At 33.6% G+C, this 17,132-nt stretch overlaps 1 protein-coding gene across 2 annotated transcripts in view; it reads left to right on the top strand.

Moving 5' to 3' along the window:
• Nucleotides 1-17,132, top strand: part of LOC108753739 — a 125,110-nt gene that overhangs the window by 2,531 nt on the left and 105,447 nt on the right. For both annotated transcript variants that reach the window (XM_018495614.1, XM_018495606.1), the window contains exon 2: nt 8,818-9,362. In XM_018495614.1, coding sequence (XP_018351116.1) covers nt 9,131-9,362 — 232 coding nt within the window. In that variant the 5' untranslated portion in view covers nt 8,818-9,130. The remainder of the gene's footprint in view (nt 1-8,817; nt 9,363-17,132) is intronic.

Below are 17,132 nucleotides of genomic sequence, written 5' to 3'. Positions count from 1 at the left end.
TATATATATATATATATATATATATACACACACACACACACACACACACACACACACACACACACACACATACATTGACACATTTTTAGGTATATATATTACTACATCAATATCACGTGACACATATACATATATTTTCGTAAAACAATAGCGTTTTAATTAACGTCTAATTGTAAATTTATTAATTCCAAAATGTTGACGCTATTTTTTCGTGTAATCTACTAGTTTGTAGCCTCCAAATTTATCAACAGATTGCAAATCTTTCATATCAAGCAAATGTTATCACGACAGCGCTCGATGTCATTTTGATTCAAGAAATGGTAAAAAAGATCATAATTTAAAAAATGTGTATTATTTTCTCAACACAAGTCAAATTTCAAGCTGCAGACGTTATTAAGGATTATCTTCCAAAAATGTCTGTTTTACCGATTAAGTAGAACTTACACACAGACGATTGACGTGTCATTGACACATAACTGCATATTACTATATTAATATTTCACGCATATTTATATATAAATTTTCATATAACGATAGCGTTTTAATCAGCCGTCTAAGTTCAATTCTAAAAACTTCACGTTATTTCTTCGTGCAAACTACTAATCTGTGGACTCCTATTTCGTAAGTACAAATTGTACGGCTTTTATATCAAACAAATGTTGATACGACGTGACAACTTTAGATTAACCATATTAGATTAGCCATATTAAATTAACAATAAGAAATGGTAGATTTCCATTTCGAAATTTTCTGTCGTTCGATATAAATTCCACTTCATGGATACGTATTAATTAATCTTAGAAAATATTATAATTGTCGAATCTGTAAAAGAGCAAGCAATTGAAAAAAGAAAGAACAATTGTTATGCAAAAATTAAGTGTTTAATTGGTAAAACAGACGTCTTTAGGACGTAACGCGCGTCCCCTTAATGCGTATACTTTAATTCTGGAGGATTTTCAAACCTGCAAAAGTAACATATGTGATATCGTTCTACGAGAATTATTGCGTTCAATCGATGAAACAAATAATCCCCTTAACTGATCTTGCTAGGGCATGGATGTCTTCTCTAATTAGTACATTTTCACCGCTTGTTCATCTTCTCCCTTCCTTCTCCCAGAAGGAACTTCAGAGGCGAACTCCAGAGGCATCGCTGTCATTACAATCATATCCGAATTTCTCTTACATGACAGGATAGATCGCGTTCAGGGACTTAGCTGGATTAACGAATTGTATCAAATAATTTTAGACATTACGTCTTTGGTACAATCCGTTATCGTCGTTATCGCGAAGAGTTGCCCTGAACGAAGAGAAATAAGATAAAACCAGTGATAGATGGTATAATGCATACATACACTTATACATATACTTATAATAACAAACTTTGAATAGCTCTAGCACTCACAACAGAGAAGTTATTTTACAAGATTATGCCAATGGAACATTTTTGATACCTTACAGTCCATGTCTTAATATTGTTTACCCGGAGTCCAATTCCCATAAGAAACTGGCTATATTTCTTTTAATATATCATTTAATAAAGGGTGTCCCAAAATTAACGCAAGATTTGAATTAAATAGAAAATACAATTTTTAGTCTTTTGATTGTTATTTTTTTATTGAATCATAAAGTACATAGGATAGAGTTATTTGTGGAATAACACATCGGGCAAATGGCCTCCACGGCTTTGCATGCACATACGCACTCGTTTGTCGAAATTTTCCATGACCATTTTGCATAAATGTGGCTGAATTTCGTTGATGCAGCGTTGAATCTCCTCCTTTAATGCACGGGTGGTTGTGGGCTTGTTGACATAGACCTGTGATTTCAAATAACCCCATAAAAAGAAATCTAATGGTGTTAAATCACACGATCTAGGGGGCGATTTTGGCGATTAACAAAGCCATCAAGGTGAAAATGTGCTTCATCGCTTAGGATGATTTTGCTCGAAAAATCAGCATCCATTTGTTGATGTTCAATAATCCATTTTCACGCTCCATTTTCACTAACCCTAAACTGTCAGCTGTTAAATTGTTTTTTTTTTTGGGTTGCCAACACTTTACTGCACAAATGGCGGCAAATTCAAATCTTGCGTTAATTTTGGGACACCCTTTATATTCTTTTAATATATTATTTAATTTATCATTTAAAATCGTGCATAAGCAATAAAAAAAGCTTTACCACCTTTATGTTTATATATTGTAAAAAGATATATAAACGTATAATCACATACATAAATTACATGTTACATCTATTATGCATTTGCGTTATTAGATATACAATATAAGAAATGTAAAGTAAAGTTTCTATCTAAAAATTGAAGGATGAGGAATTTTTTGAAAAGTAAATCTTCTTTTAATGTAACAATTTCTACGAGAAATATCTATTACTTGTTGATCACAATTTGTTATTTAGTGTCATTATTAAACAGGTCTTCTTGCATATATTCAAGTTACCAGACGTCGGCACCCTCGGATATATTAGAAACATCGAATTTTCTTATAGATTCGTGAAGGTTGGAGCACATCTCCTGGTCCCCACTGCTATTCACCAGGACTCTATGATTCTGTCCAGGATTTAGGACGAGCGATCGCTCGTGACAGTAGAAAAATATCGCGCACAGCGCTTTCCGCTTTTTCTGCTCAGAGGGACAATCGTCTGACACTGACACGTCGGTAATGACTTCAAAGAGATGTACAGGACGGTTTGAATTACGGATGTGCCGCCGAACCGCAAATTTTCAATCCCTTCGTTCTCAGAACTTTTCGCTTTATCAGGTTTTAAATATTTCCTCGCGGGGTACTCATCCGTATATCTTTAATGCCGCAATTATTACAAGAAAAATAGAAAGCTGCATTTCGCAAAATGTAATGGCACCGTTAAACAGCCAATGTTTATTCGCTAGACAAAATACCGTCGTAATACGTTCAGAATAAATACGATATTCTATTATAAAAAATTACACGGTCCAGGAGAATGTGTTTCGTGTGCATGCGTACAACAAATCTACATTACGCGGAAATACATCCTCTAACGCAGTATTTAAAAAACTACTGTGTGCCTCGCGGAAACGTTAAAACATTCGTCCGCCGCAAAATCGTTCTAATGCAAAGTAAATATTTTCCCGCGCGACGGGAATTGTTTTGCGCGAAGCAAATATTTTTCCGCGCGACGCAATCGTTTTAAATTGCATTCCTCTCTCTCTCTCTCTCTCTCTCCCCCCTCTCTCTTTCTCCCCCCTCTCTCTTTCTCCCCCTCCCTCCCTCTTTCTATTCATTCTCATTCATTCTATTTCTCTCTCTCTCTCTCTCTCTCTCAATTTCTCGATTGCGATCGAGGATCCGAAATTCCCACGTTGCGCTGGCATCTCCTGGCGGGAACGCGACTTGCCATTTTTTAATTGAAAAACGTGTAATTCGTAATTTCCCACGAGTCTCCCGGGGAAATATGCGGGGGCGACACCACCGAAATTACTTCGTCGGAAGCCAGCCGCGAATTCTGGACGAGATTTTAACGAACGTTCTCTTTTCCGTCGTCGCGTCGCATCGGGTTTGATTAGAGGTCGCGGACGCGGAAATCGCTCGTCATCGTGACGCGGAAACTGGAAAAAAAAATCGTCGCGCGCCGGCGCGCTCGGCCATCCGCCCTCGTACGATTTTACGATGACTCATTCGGCCGTAACCGAGCTGTGCCTGGATCGTGCTTAATTAGCACGGTTGCGTACTTCGCTACCGTTCGTTAGTGATGACTGTACAGGAGTGTGATACTCAATCGCATCGAATTCTAGAGTCGTGCTGTTTGTTTATTTGTTTATGTCGCAATATCAAATTGAGAGAAATTTGAAGTATAAAGACTTACCTCCCAAAAAAAGAATGAAAACATAAAGACTTAAAAGATTACAAATCAACTAATAAATCACAGGGTCGGATTAGCACTACAGAGATTAACGAGCTATGCTTATAGCAGGAGCGGCAAGTTTAGGGTGGCAATATGTTTTTTTAAAAGAACTTCTAAAAAGTTTTTTTTAGTTATTTTTGCCAGACGCGATGATTGTGCGATATAACGTTATATTTAATGACTATTCTTTAATAATCGTATAGTTGTCATATTATATTAAAACGTTTTTCAATTTCAATGCGTTATATCAGTTATATTAAGACCTTTCTAATTTTTAATCAGATTTTATGTTTTAATGGCAGGATGATCATGATTCTAACATTATGATTATATTACAATTGTTAATTGTGTTTTAATTGAGAATCGTTCCGTTTCTTGATCAATGGGTTGATATTGGAGGTCGGAGTGCGAGAGTATCTATTGAAATAATGATCACATCAATAAAATGGTTTTAATAATGTTTTTATTTCTCATATTAATGTGGCTGGTTGACATTTTCTTAAATGTTACATTTCTGTTATTCGACTTTTATTTTATGCCGCTTTTTATTACCAGTTTGTTACATTGATAATGACTTCATGTTTGTCGAATGTAGGTCGAAGGATTTCTTTAGTATATGAATTTTTTTGTGTATTAATAAAAGAACTTTTACCTCGTAGTTTCTTGTTCTATTAGTTGATCAGATATTTGTTTTTCTTTACTACATGTTAATTTTTATATTTATAAAAAGTTACGTTATGTACAATAAGAAATCAATATAATGTTTGAAATGTAATTAGGTGTGTGAGATATTTCTCTGCAAATTTTTATATCTTTAAAGTTAAAATTGAATAGCTTTATTTTACTCTACAGTTTTAGATTCGATAGTTTATTTCGTTGTGTTGCCTGATATGCCGTTCAGTTTTTATTGTTGTTTGTTATCAACAACTAGATGAACGAAAAGTTAGTGATCGAAAATGGCATTACGACCTTTGACTGGTCGGTAGTATCGGTACACAGTTTCCTGATGAGAATTCCATCAAAAAGATTTAAGCATTTATAAAGAGAAAACTTCAGAGAAAACGTACATTACACTATGTGGAGCAGTTATATATCAAGTTTAGCAAATATAAAATTGCTTTCCCTCAGTTACGACAGAATACCAGATTAATATGTCATGATAACGTCAAAATGATGTTAAAATGATTCGTAAAGGATTGAAAAGTGGCTTTAATAATCATTTGAGAGTTAATTTGACGTCATTTTCATGTCACGGTGACTTTTGGTTCTGCTTGATTGCAAATTGGCAATACAGACTTATTCCTCCTTGTGTGCAATTTCAAGCATATTCAGGCAACCGACATTGCAGTTCGAGCCAGGCGGAACTAAGTTTAAACCGAGGCTTCGAAGTACGAACTGAATATTCCCATGAATTCCCTTCGTCGAGATGTTCGCTCATCTCTTATCCGTCTATTCATCTCGTCCTGCTATCCAGTAGTTGAAAAACTCGGCTTTAACGCGACGGATCGCGAGAACATCGCGTACACGCGACTCGCCATTACATACAGAAAATGGAGAATTGGAAAAAAAAAAAGAGGAAAAATAAGCGAACGCACATTCGCGTATGCCGGTTCCGCAACGAGACATCCATTTTTATCGATGATCGCCGCGCCCCTGATGTTCGATTCGGCCGGATGTTCCGACACCGGAACGCGTCCGCAATAAAACAGATCCGGGCTGGCAGGGGTTGGTCTTTGGAAGTGTCGATGGAATGCGTTTTCAAACCAGCTGGCGAGGACAGCACGGTACTAGAGCCAATTCATTTCACCGTTTTAACTGTTTTTTATTTTTGAAAATATTGTTATTATTGACGAATCTGACGATAACAACGGTTATTGTAACGTTAACATAACAATGTTGCTTTAATGAATATATCTAACACGCACAAGGTTTAATATAATTATTTATAACATTATATATTCGAAAACAACGATAACTTAAGCAACTTTAACGTCTTATTTTATCAGACCAAAGCACCAAAAATATTTGGTTAAATTAGGTTATTTAATTTTTCAAGTTAAATTTGTGATATTACTGCGGTAATTTAGTAGAGCTAGCGTTTTCAAGACCGAAAAATCATTTCGGCGCGCGTTTCTGGAGACTACACTACTACGTAGTACATAAATTCATACAAGAATCATACAAGCATTCAAGATCCAGCTACACCATTTAAGGCTTTGATTTCTATAGTTTGTCTTACATATCACACATATATACGGTCCCATAATATATATATTATATTGTTTAAATTTTTTTTATTGAAGTTAAATTTTTGTGTTAAAGTTAAATTGGCTAAGATTATAATTATTAAATTTTTTTAGATAATTTTATCTGCGTTATAAATCATTTCCTTATAAGAATTTAATTCTCATAATACTGGCTTATAATCATTTATTTTAAAAATATTGTTAACATTTACCTACTTTTCATACAATTAAAATAAGCGATTAATTAGTCAGTATCATTATTAAGTTTCTATAAAGGTTTATCGACATATTTAATCTTTTAAAAGAAAATTAAATAGGCGTAACACATTGAATTGTATTTACATTGTGAACGAGAAAGGGATTGACAAAAAGCTCAACTGCCAGGACTTTTCTCTGTTACTCCTTAGTTGCAAGAAAGAGAGAGTGCAGAAATCCCGCCATGGAATTTCTGGACTCCCGATCGGTCAAAGTTCTCAAGGAGTAATTACAAAAGGAAAAAGAAAGAAAGCACCTACAGGTCCCTTCTCTGGATTACCTATAGTACGAGAAGTGTACGGAGGGGGACTAGAAGATTTCCGTCAGGCGTAAATCGCGGTCGGTTCGAACTTTTAATTACGCGATACTCAGAATGGAGCGGGAGAGGAGGCGAGAAAGTGGGCGGCGGGCGAAAGGAGAAAAAGACGTAGAACAGACTTAAGCAGCACTCGAAACTCCTTCTTAACAAGACCAGAAATCTGTCGAGGGCCCTCCGGGAAATGCTGGCGCGGCGGATGAGAGATACGCCGTTTTTCAATTAATTAGTTTCGAGCGAAAGAATGACGCTGTAATTGCAACTGCCATCCGCAGCGGATATAAATCGCGCACGCGCCTAATACCGCGTCGATATAGATACATATACATTGCGCTACAAAACGCTGCCTGTACCATCTTTTTTTTTCGCGGCTCGCCGCCCGTTCCGAGCACGAGCCGGGAAGCAATTATTGCTATTATTTCGTTGTCAGTTTCGGGTAGACGATTTTTTATTGGCGCACACAGATCGAGAGATACACTCTCGCTAGTTTCAAGTTGCGGCGGCGAAACCGGATAACGTTCAAACATTTTTACGCGCCCCTTCACCGATTCCAATTTAAAAGATACGCGCGGAAGCGTGCAGGAAGTTTCTCCTTCCTTTAGATTTCTGGATGGAACACAGTCCTGTTCCATCGATCAGAAATCAAGTATCCGTGAAGTTTCATTCGAGAAACCTCCGTTCTTCTGTCAGGAAAAATTATTTACGCACGCGTGCAATGAAGTCTGCCTCCCCGTCCTTTCGAGGGAGAGAACAAAAAAGTTGGAAAAGTTAGAGAGCCTCTCGCTGCCATCCATCCCGGTCGCGGGAAACGCGACGGCGATAATAGCCTCCTCCGCTCCCACGAGCTTTTTTTCCGAGCCGTCCATGATAAGGGCAATCGGAATTAATTTCTTCGAGGGAGCGAGCAAACGTGCGTTTTTAATAGTTTTCCCGCGAAATCCATTAAGGGCTGCCTCTCATCAGAATTTAGCGTTTCCTTTTTGCGCATTTCTTTCCCTAGCATTTCTGATACACACGTATACATACATACAATATCCTTGGAAACTTTTTTTTTTTTCGAATTTCACTACATGTTTGATGCTATTTTAGATTAGTAATTAGGAAGAAAGTAAGTTGATAATTTGATTAGAAAGGCAGAAAGCAGATATTTATATTGTAGTTAAATCTATCAAACATTTTAGTCTATTAATTAACTAGAAATTCATTCGCGATAATTAGAATTCTAATTAGTATAATCGAAACACTATCCGACTACTTATATCGGAATACTTGTATATTACGCTAACACTTAATAAATTCACGGTTTAAAATATAATGCCGGTAACCATATTTACTGTGGGATAATATGGGGTGTACAGTATGAATATGCGCGAAGTTAAATCAAAATAAATAAAAGATAATACTGTTGATTTTAAATAAAAATATTGAAAAATGTCTGGGACGTGTTTCATACTTGTTGCATACGTTGCAATTTTATATCTTGCAGGTACATACATGATTCTTATCCTACATTAAATATAGCGATATGGCTTCATTGTGAAACGATTGTTAGTAATCTAGTGTAATACTTATTCAGGATGAGGCACTTAATTTGTTTATTTCGAGAAACTTATTATAAATTGTGCGAAAAATTGTTACATATAAAAGTTGCATGACTTTTAAGGATATTATTACAAAGTGTATATGCCTTTTTATAAGTGGAGATAATAAAAAAGTTTTAAAGTTTAACTTTCTTAAAATGAAATGTTATATTTTTCGCACCACTGTCAGAAGATATGTTTAATTTTGCATTCGAATGTATTAACATTGATTGGTCTAAACTAATAGACGAGATATTTAAGGAAGCAAAAATTAACAAGAGGTTAGAAATAAATATCTCAGATGAATGTTGTAAGATGAATAAGCTAACTATATTTCTAAATAATGTTTATCAACACGGATATATAATTTTCATCTATGTTATTCGATTTAGCATGAAAGTTAGGTGCCTCACTCTATATAGAAGTTTATTAGAGTACGTTTCCTCCTGTACTCCTTAATGATATAATCAAATCCAAACATTTTTCTCAGCATACGATAATTGTTCGTTCAATTTGTTTGCTAAAGGTAAGCTGAATTTATTGACGGGTTCAAAAGCAATCACGAGGAAGCATACGATTTCTCCGAGATAATACGACCTAAGTTAAAGCTACAAAGACGAGACGAGAATTGCTCTCAAGTTCTCTGAAGCTCTACGTTGCTCTTTTGGTTGCTCTGAAAAAAAGTCGAGTAAAATTCTGACGAGTACATCAAGTCGTAGCATCGAGAGAGATTTCGAAGCCATGCAGGGCGGGGCGGCGGCGAATCGAAGAGGATCCTCTGCGTCGAGGAGGTGATTCGCTAACGATGCCACTCTGAAGATCATTTGGAAAACGAGAAGATGTGCTGCTCAGGTGGCCCAGGTGGTATCAGACTGACCGGATGCGGCGTGGTATGCGGCCTCGCCGCGCTGGCGGCTCTCGGCGTTGCTCTTTCGGGTCCAACCTGGCTTCGTACCGAGGAAAAGCTCGCTGTGCCAGACGTATCGAAGAATTCTGCAGTTAGCGTGAAGTTCAAGGTGGGACTTTTCAGAGTTTGCCCGACGATCGTGAATCCCTCCAATCTGACGTTGCGTAAGTAACTTGTACTTTCATAACGATTCGAAAATATTATGGATAAAGAAAAAGAGAACGATTGATAAATAAGCTAATTTCGACTTAAAAAGTATAACGTACATCACATATAATATGTAATCTTATAATTTCGTTGAATGGTGGTACCACTTTTATTTGTTTCAAATTGTGGAAATATGTGGCGAAATTAATTCATACATATTTCAGAAATATTTTGAATAAGTATATAGCCATATTGAAAGATACTTTTTACATTTCCTAAAGTTGGAAGTTGTTCGTCTTATAATCTTGAGAATAGTACAGTTTACTTAATTGTATGATATAATCGCATGAATTAATTTACTATAAGTGCAATGTCTTTTGTTTACTCTGCCGATATTTTTATTTTTAGGCAAGTAAAGTTTGTCATAAATTCGGCAAAAATAGCCTTATTAGGTAAAAATTGCTCAATCATTTTATTCCGTGTCCTTTTATAAGACGTGTACCATATAACAGTTATTGTAGAATCCTATATAACATTAATAAATATTCACGTTGTGAAAAATGATAGATTTCACGAATGCCTGCGGAGCTTTATAATTGGTTCCGCGAGAGTTCTGTCTCTCCCATTTTCTCGATGAAATCTCGCAGTGCGACAGATCTCGCGGCGGATTTTCAGAAACGACAAGGAGTAAACGTAAAAACAAATGAGAGCGGTTGTAAAGAGTACGATGGAGGAAGAAGAGGGAGATTTGTGAGGGAGGGTAAGAGGAAAGAGTGGGGGAGGGAAGAAGAGAACATCTACGGATGGCGTGGTTACAAGACTGGTTGCAGCCACCCAGACGATGACAATTCCTTTTTATTTTCTTCACAGTCTCGTCTCGGTTGCTGAAGCTTTGGCGACTTTTATTTCTCTCGCTGTCCTTGCCATTTCTTCAATCCCCGGAGTTCACCCTTCATCCCTCGCGTCGCGCGGAAGTTACCTCCGAAACATTGTTCACTGCCCGTACACCGTACACAGAGCTGTATTTAATGTATTCCGCGATCGGGTGATCTATCCTTATTGTTCTGCGTTCTCTATCGGGTTTCAGTTCTTTGAGGGTTGCGCAGGAGGAGTCTCGTCGTTATTTATTCACAGTGATGGGCGCCGTAGCGTCTACCAAGTTAGTGAAGGTTGATCGGGCTGCGAGAAAGGGTTTTATATTAATTTTATACTTTTTGGTTTTTCTCTGTCCCATTAAGATTTGTCGCGGTTCGATGGATTTGTCTAGATTGAATAAAATTTTATCTACTAACACGTAATTGTGCGATTTTTTACTTTATATCTACATCCAATTTTATTTCATGATCAAAATTAGCTAAAAGCATAAAGCAAATAATTAATTTTCGATAAGTTAAATTAACTGATGTTCAATCACAAAATTTCAAAATTAAATTAAAAATTTCATATACTAAAAGATGAAGGCAAACAAGTTTCCAATTCCTTTCTTCCTTAGATATAACGGTGAAGAGGTTTAAAAAAAAGTGAAGTTTCAAGTTGGATCTGATTAAGTTTTGTATATAAAGATTAAAATAATTCAAATTAGAAGTAAAATGAGAGAAGAACTGTAGTTAAGATTTAATCACAAACTTTCAGATAAAACGTAATTAAACTCAAATGAAATTTTACAATTAATAAATTTTTAAGATTACGATAAAATTCAATAATAAATTTTTAATAAATTGTGCAAAAATGGGCTATATTGTTTTTTAAATTACGATATAATTCTATTATATGTATATACCTATAATTGCGATAATTTATTGAGTACCATTTATTATGTCGAAAATGAATAAATAATAATAAAAATTTTAATACATGTATATTAGTATAAGAAAATCTACTATTATAAAAAAAAAATAGAAATACGAAATATTAATTTTTTTATATTAAAAATATTTTTAAAATTCTTGCATTCTATATATCATATGAGTGGAATATACGACTCATATTTACAAATAATGCTTATAAATAAGACATAAAATTAATATACGAAAATTACAATTTAAAAATAATATACGAGAACGAGGAGAGAATTCAAGTTAACAGTTGTTGTTAATTATCGGTTATTTACGCGGGCAAAGCCAAACGAGAGATTTATATTTCGGCGAAACGCCATTATCTGGTTGCATTGGAAACCTGTACGCGCAGCGATTCTATAATGGAGCCGCCATTTGTGTGTGTATTATTTGATGATTAATAAACGATTTTATTTGCGGCAATCTTTGCACGACTAATAATTAATTTTAAAGCTATAGAAATCGACTTTAATGAAACTTCTTCTACGTATCGTCGGCGATTTTCTTAGTATATTTTTCTAAGCGTAGAATTTTTTTGGCAACACATATTTAAAATCACAGTTGTTACTAGAAGAGAAAATATTAATTGATGTAGATATTATATAACAACCTTTGTTAATCTCCGCTATTGTGGTAAATTCAAATGATTGCTTGTGGAATTATTTATTCAGTGGCTAGCCGTTATACCAATACTAATATGCCAGTACACAATAGGCAGCATTTATTATAATGCATTTTTATTTTCAAGTATTTCGAAATATTTTTATAAGATACATTTTAACGCATTTATTATAATTGCACGTATTTCCTTATTCTTTTTAAATTTGAGCGTATTATCATACAAATGTAAATGAGAGCCATATGACCTTTTCTTCTACGCTCGAAACAACGAACAACGGAGCGTTATTTTATGTTACAAGTGCTCACATTAATCTCATTCTTATCAATTTTGAGTTATTAATGGAACGATGCAATTTTGGCGTTTATTTCATTCATTTCGATAATTTGCATGTGCTCCGGGAAAGCCTCGAAGATTGACCCCCTTTCGCGTCAACTTCGCTAAAAACCCCAGAATATGTTACGGCAGACAGTAACTGAATTAAATTCGAAAGTTTTACTCCGGAAAACTGTGAGAAAAGCCGGCTCTCTGTGGCACCGCGTCAGGTTGGTTCACCTGTAAGTAGTCATGCCCTCAAGGTCGTGCCCTCTCCATTCTCCCTTAGGAGAGATCGCACGCGAGTTATTAGTTCAAATGAGCGGTGAGAACAGCAAGGAAATACTTTTAAGCTCGGATGGAGAGAAACGAGCCGGCCATCTCCGCGGAGACTACTGATTCAAAGATGGCGGAAACCAACCGGCCCCTCATAAATCTTCGTCCTTCGGGACGATTTTTGCTCGCCAAACTCTACTAATATAAACGATCTTATCTGTAATAGAAATTTGATTTCTAAAATGCGAAACTATGTATATTATTAATTGTGTTTTACAATTTCTAATTCATGTTTCTCGTAAATTTTTTAATAGGTTCGTCAAATTGAGATAATACATTCGAGCATTTCAAACACTTTTATCTTAAATATAGGGTTTGTATAATAATATAGTTGTATTATATTATTTTGTATCTTGTATTTCAGCGGAACACGTATATTTTTTATTTCAGTATTTTAAATTAAAAGATTGAAAATATTTTATACTTTGTACTTATTTCAACTACTAAGATTGACAATCAATCTTATTATTTGAATTACAAAATGCAAGATACTTTTAATTTTTCGATTTAAAATATAAAATACAAAATATTTTTATGTGCCCCGCTGAAATACAAAGTACAAAATACATATATTCTCTGCTTTATATTCTTCCATTTTTATTTTAATGGATTTACTGGTTTGTTACTGTTGTATAATTTCGACATTTTATTGCATAATATTTTAAATTAAACATTTGTTATTTTTTAATCTACAGTTTTCTATCTGGCTATTTTTCAAGTAAATTATTCAAGTAAACATTAATTATGATTATTTAATTTATAATGTGTGGGAAAAATGTCAATATATGTTAATCTTGATGTTATTCAACAATTTATGACTTTAATTAATTTTTGTTTATATTATTTCAGGTGTAATTTATGATTTTCTTTCCTACGTTCGTCTATCACAAATTATTTGATTAAACTCAATGCAGTTAATTTATGTTGGTTTGACACTTTGAAATCCGCGGCGGTAGCATGCAATGAGCTGTTTCTCTATCTCGTCTGTAGCCATAATTCACATTAATTCGCAGAATTTTAATTTTTTGTGATATTCTGAGAAGAATGGAAACTAAAGTGAGTGCAATCAAGGTAGAAAGAAGTCGACAAATGGGCGACTTTCCTTAGCGATATTCCGCTGAATCCACAGGACTAACGGGTCTTTATTACCTTTGTCATTGTGCAGAATTCATTTCAGAGATGAAGGACTCAAAGTCTTTCTCTCGACTTGAGGTCAAGCTATGGTCGCTTGATACACTGTTAAAGAAAAATTTTTTCGCTTCCGTTACATATAACGGAAGTAAATTTCAAGCGGGTACATTGAAAACATTCAATGTTGTTAAATGGAAATGAAATTATAAGTAACTTAAATTTAATGTTCAGGTATTAAATTTTTTGTATATTCACATAAAATTTTATGAGAAGTACATTAAATTTTATGCACATAACACAAATATATTTTTCAGTTGCAAATATATTAAATTTAAAGTTACATATGTAATTTAAAAGTACATTAAATTTCACGGCATTGTTAACAGTGTAAGTAATAGCTATGATGTTAAATTGAACAGTAGAAAATATGAATGACACATATTTTGATAAAAAAACTTGATGCTCTCCTCTGAATTTTATTGATTGTTCGAATTAAAGAATCGATTACAATGTGTATCATATGTAAATCAGATGCAGTACATGTAATATAATTAATAAATTAGTACGTTCCAGACATTGCAATACAGTTAATTGTATTATTACATTTTTGTCTGCGATGTAATTAATCACACATATGTTATTGTAATTTGTAATATGACTTGTCAGTACAGTTAAAATTGTAAATTTAGTAAATGACTTAATAAATATACGTTTAATTTAAATTTACATTGATAAATTATATTTTTTTATTAGTTATATTACGTATCGATTTGCTAGGATTTTTGTTCGCCATACTGCTTTCGCTAATTTAAATTTTAAAAATTTTTAAATTTGGATTTTGGTTTCGAAATCAGCCATCTAAAAAAATCTTCCGAGTATTATAAGTTTTGTTTACATTGGGCTGATTGATAAAATTATATACAAAGGGTTAAAGAAAATATATAAACAATACTGCAATGCGTGTTCACTACTATCGTTTCTAACACTTCCTCTGTATATTTATTATATCCATTACATTGTTATCATTGTAAAAGTTATAATGTAGTGGTAACAATATAATGATGAATATCACAAATAAAGATATAATGAAATTATTCGCTTGACATTAATTAAGCAAGAATTCTCTATCAGAGAAATCTAACAGAAGGATTTGTTCCTGTTAGACGTTAAATCGATGCGTGTCGATAGTCGAAGCAGGTCTCGTTACGCGACCGGCAATTAATTACTGTCTTCGTAAAACTGCGGGACGCCGACAATTTGTCTTCATTGCCGGCGTGAAGACTTACCGAAGGATTGCGAAAACAAAAAAAGAAAAAGGTGAAAAATAGGTGAAAGGGTGTGAAATGGTGGAAGGGAGATCGGATTTTGACAATGTGCGTTGTCAAGCAAGCCGCACGCGAGTGAGAATTTCATTCAGATAAAATTATAAAGGCGCTTTTTTTTACAGAGAACAATTTTTAGTAGTACGTTTTTAAGGATGTATACATTGTACACTATCGTTAAAACATTTGAAGCATTTTGTTAATTTTGAAAAAAAGTTAACTTTATTTATTAACATTATAAATGTCCTAAATTTTATGTTTTGATTTAATCATAATTGTTTTATTCCAACAGTATATACATTTAAAGATAAAAATTGATTACACTTTTATTAAAATAATTATTGTACATCTGTCAAGAATTGTATATTTGTTAAAATTACAATATAATTTCAAATTTTTAACCAGTAGTGTAAATTTTGAATAGTAAACAAATGATAAACAAGTGTGACGTAAAATTCTGACGTGAGCACCGTGCGAGATCGGAAGGAATAAAATGGACTAACAGCAAAATAGATTAATAAAAATTTTTTATTAACATAAAGTTTAAGGGATTGATTAAAGGGCGTACAATGGTTTTTATGTAAATCATTTAATTGTCATGCCGCTCCGCTTTCGCCGGTTAAAGAGGAAATTCGGCACTCAGTATAAATCGCGAGCGTCGGAGCCGCCAGCGTGCGCCAGGATAATAAGGTTATTTGTAATTCCAGAACCGGCTGATCAAATCTTCCTAATTTCCTGGATCTGCTTGCTTAAAATTCCGCAGAATACGCCCGTTTCACGGCATTGTTTCACGGCATTGCAGAAAGTGTCTGGAATTACACCATAGAGCGTGGCCGGTATGGCTGTAAGGACTCAAAGTAATAATAAGCCCTGTATTAATTTCTAATGCTTTTTGTTACATCGAATCTAATTGTCCCGAAGCGCTGGAAACTTGAGAATAAGCAATGCGCATGGTGCTCCTCTCCTAGAGAATGTCTTGACAGATATTACTATCTATTAATCCTGTTTATTTTACGTTAGCTTTATTTATTTTATAGCATCTTGTTTCACTTTATTTTATCTTCTGCGATCTTTACTTTATTTAATTACAAGTAAAAGTTATACATGTAAAGGAAAATAAATAAAAAAAGTATAATAAATAAAATAAATAAATAAAAAATATTCAGAAGTTTGTAGTAAATTTTGAACTAATTGCGTACGTTTATTAACTACAATACTTTTGGCAGTAAATTTAATTTCCTCTTTGGGATGAGAACAAAATCAGAAAAAATCCTTAAAATTCCAATTTTATAAGAGATACATTTGTGATTATTAATAATAAACAAAATCATCAATATCCCGCATGGTTCAAAACGTCTCAATATTTTGCATAGAATTGGCATAATTTCAATCATAGTCCATTGCTGAAATGTTACTCTGTAAAATAGTCGCCATGTCTTAACATACTAGCAAAATTGTATCAAATAATCCTTTTTCTTGCTGCTTATACAATTTATTTTTAATCCTCTTATAATTTATCTTGTTAAATTGTAGTTTATTTCACACTGTTTCGTAATGTAATATTATAATAGCAGTACAAAAGTTGTAAGTTTAACAAATCTTATCATAAATGTTCACATAGTAAAATAACAATGTGACTGAAACAATAATATTTAAATTATGAGAAAACTAAGAGAATAATCGTGTCTTATTGTAACAATTTATTCACACACAAAATAAAATTTGTACAATCTTGTAACAATAAAACCAAAAGATTTCATGATATCACCTTGACATACGAGAAAAACGAAGAAGTTTGGCGTAAGCTTTTCAGAATTTATGTGACGATATTTCTACACGTTTGAAAGGTATAACGAGGCTAGTCGTTGATAAATCAAGCTTTAATGCAGTCTCCCGCAATTCCATAATTCTTCTCCAATATTTTCTTTCCTGTCAACAAACCGCGCGACACGCTCTAAACACATCTCTTTTTCGTGCATATATCATCTTTATGATTACTTCAAATATATAAAATTGTCTTTTGAAATATAAAAATTAGTTAGAAAATTAATTGAGAAGTTATATATTAAAAAAGATAATATTTTATAATCTCGAAAATTTAAAATATTTATTTTTTAAAAAGGTAAATTATTTAAATTAAAAATTGAAGAAAATTTTAAAAATATTGCAATATCAAAATTAAAATATTTTAGCTTAAAGAAAATTACACGTTAAATAATTAAAAAATTA

Source organism: Trachymyrmex septentrionalis, unplaced genomic scaffold (assembly GCF_001594115.1).
Source record: "Trachymyrmex septentrionalis isolate Tsep2-gDNA-1 unplaced genomic scaffold, Tsep1.0 scaffold114, whole genome shotgun sequence".
Classification (NCBI taxonomy): Eukaryota; Metazoa; Arthropoda; class Insecta; order Hymenoptera; family Formicidae; genus Trachymyrmex; species Trachymyrmex septentrionalis.
Note: the sequence above shows the minus strand (reverse complement) of the source record. Positions and strands in the feature narration are given on the sequence as shown.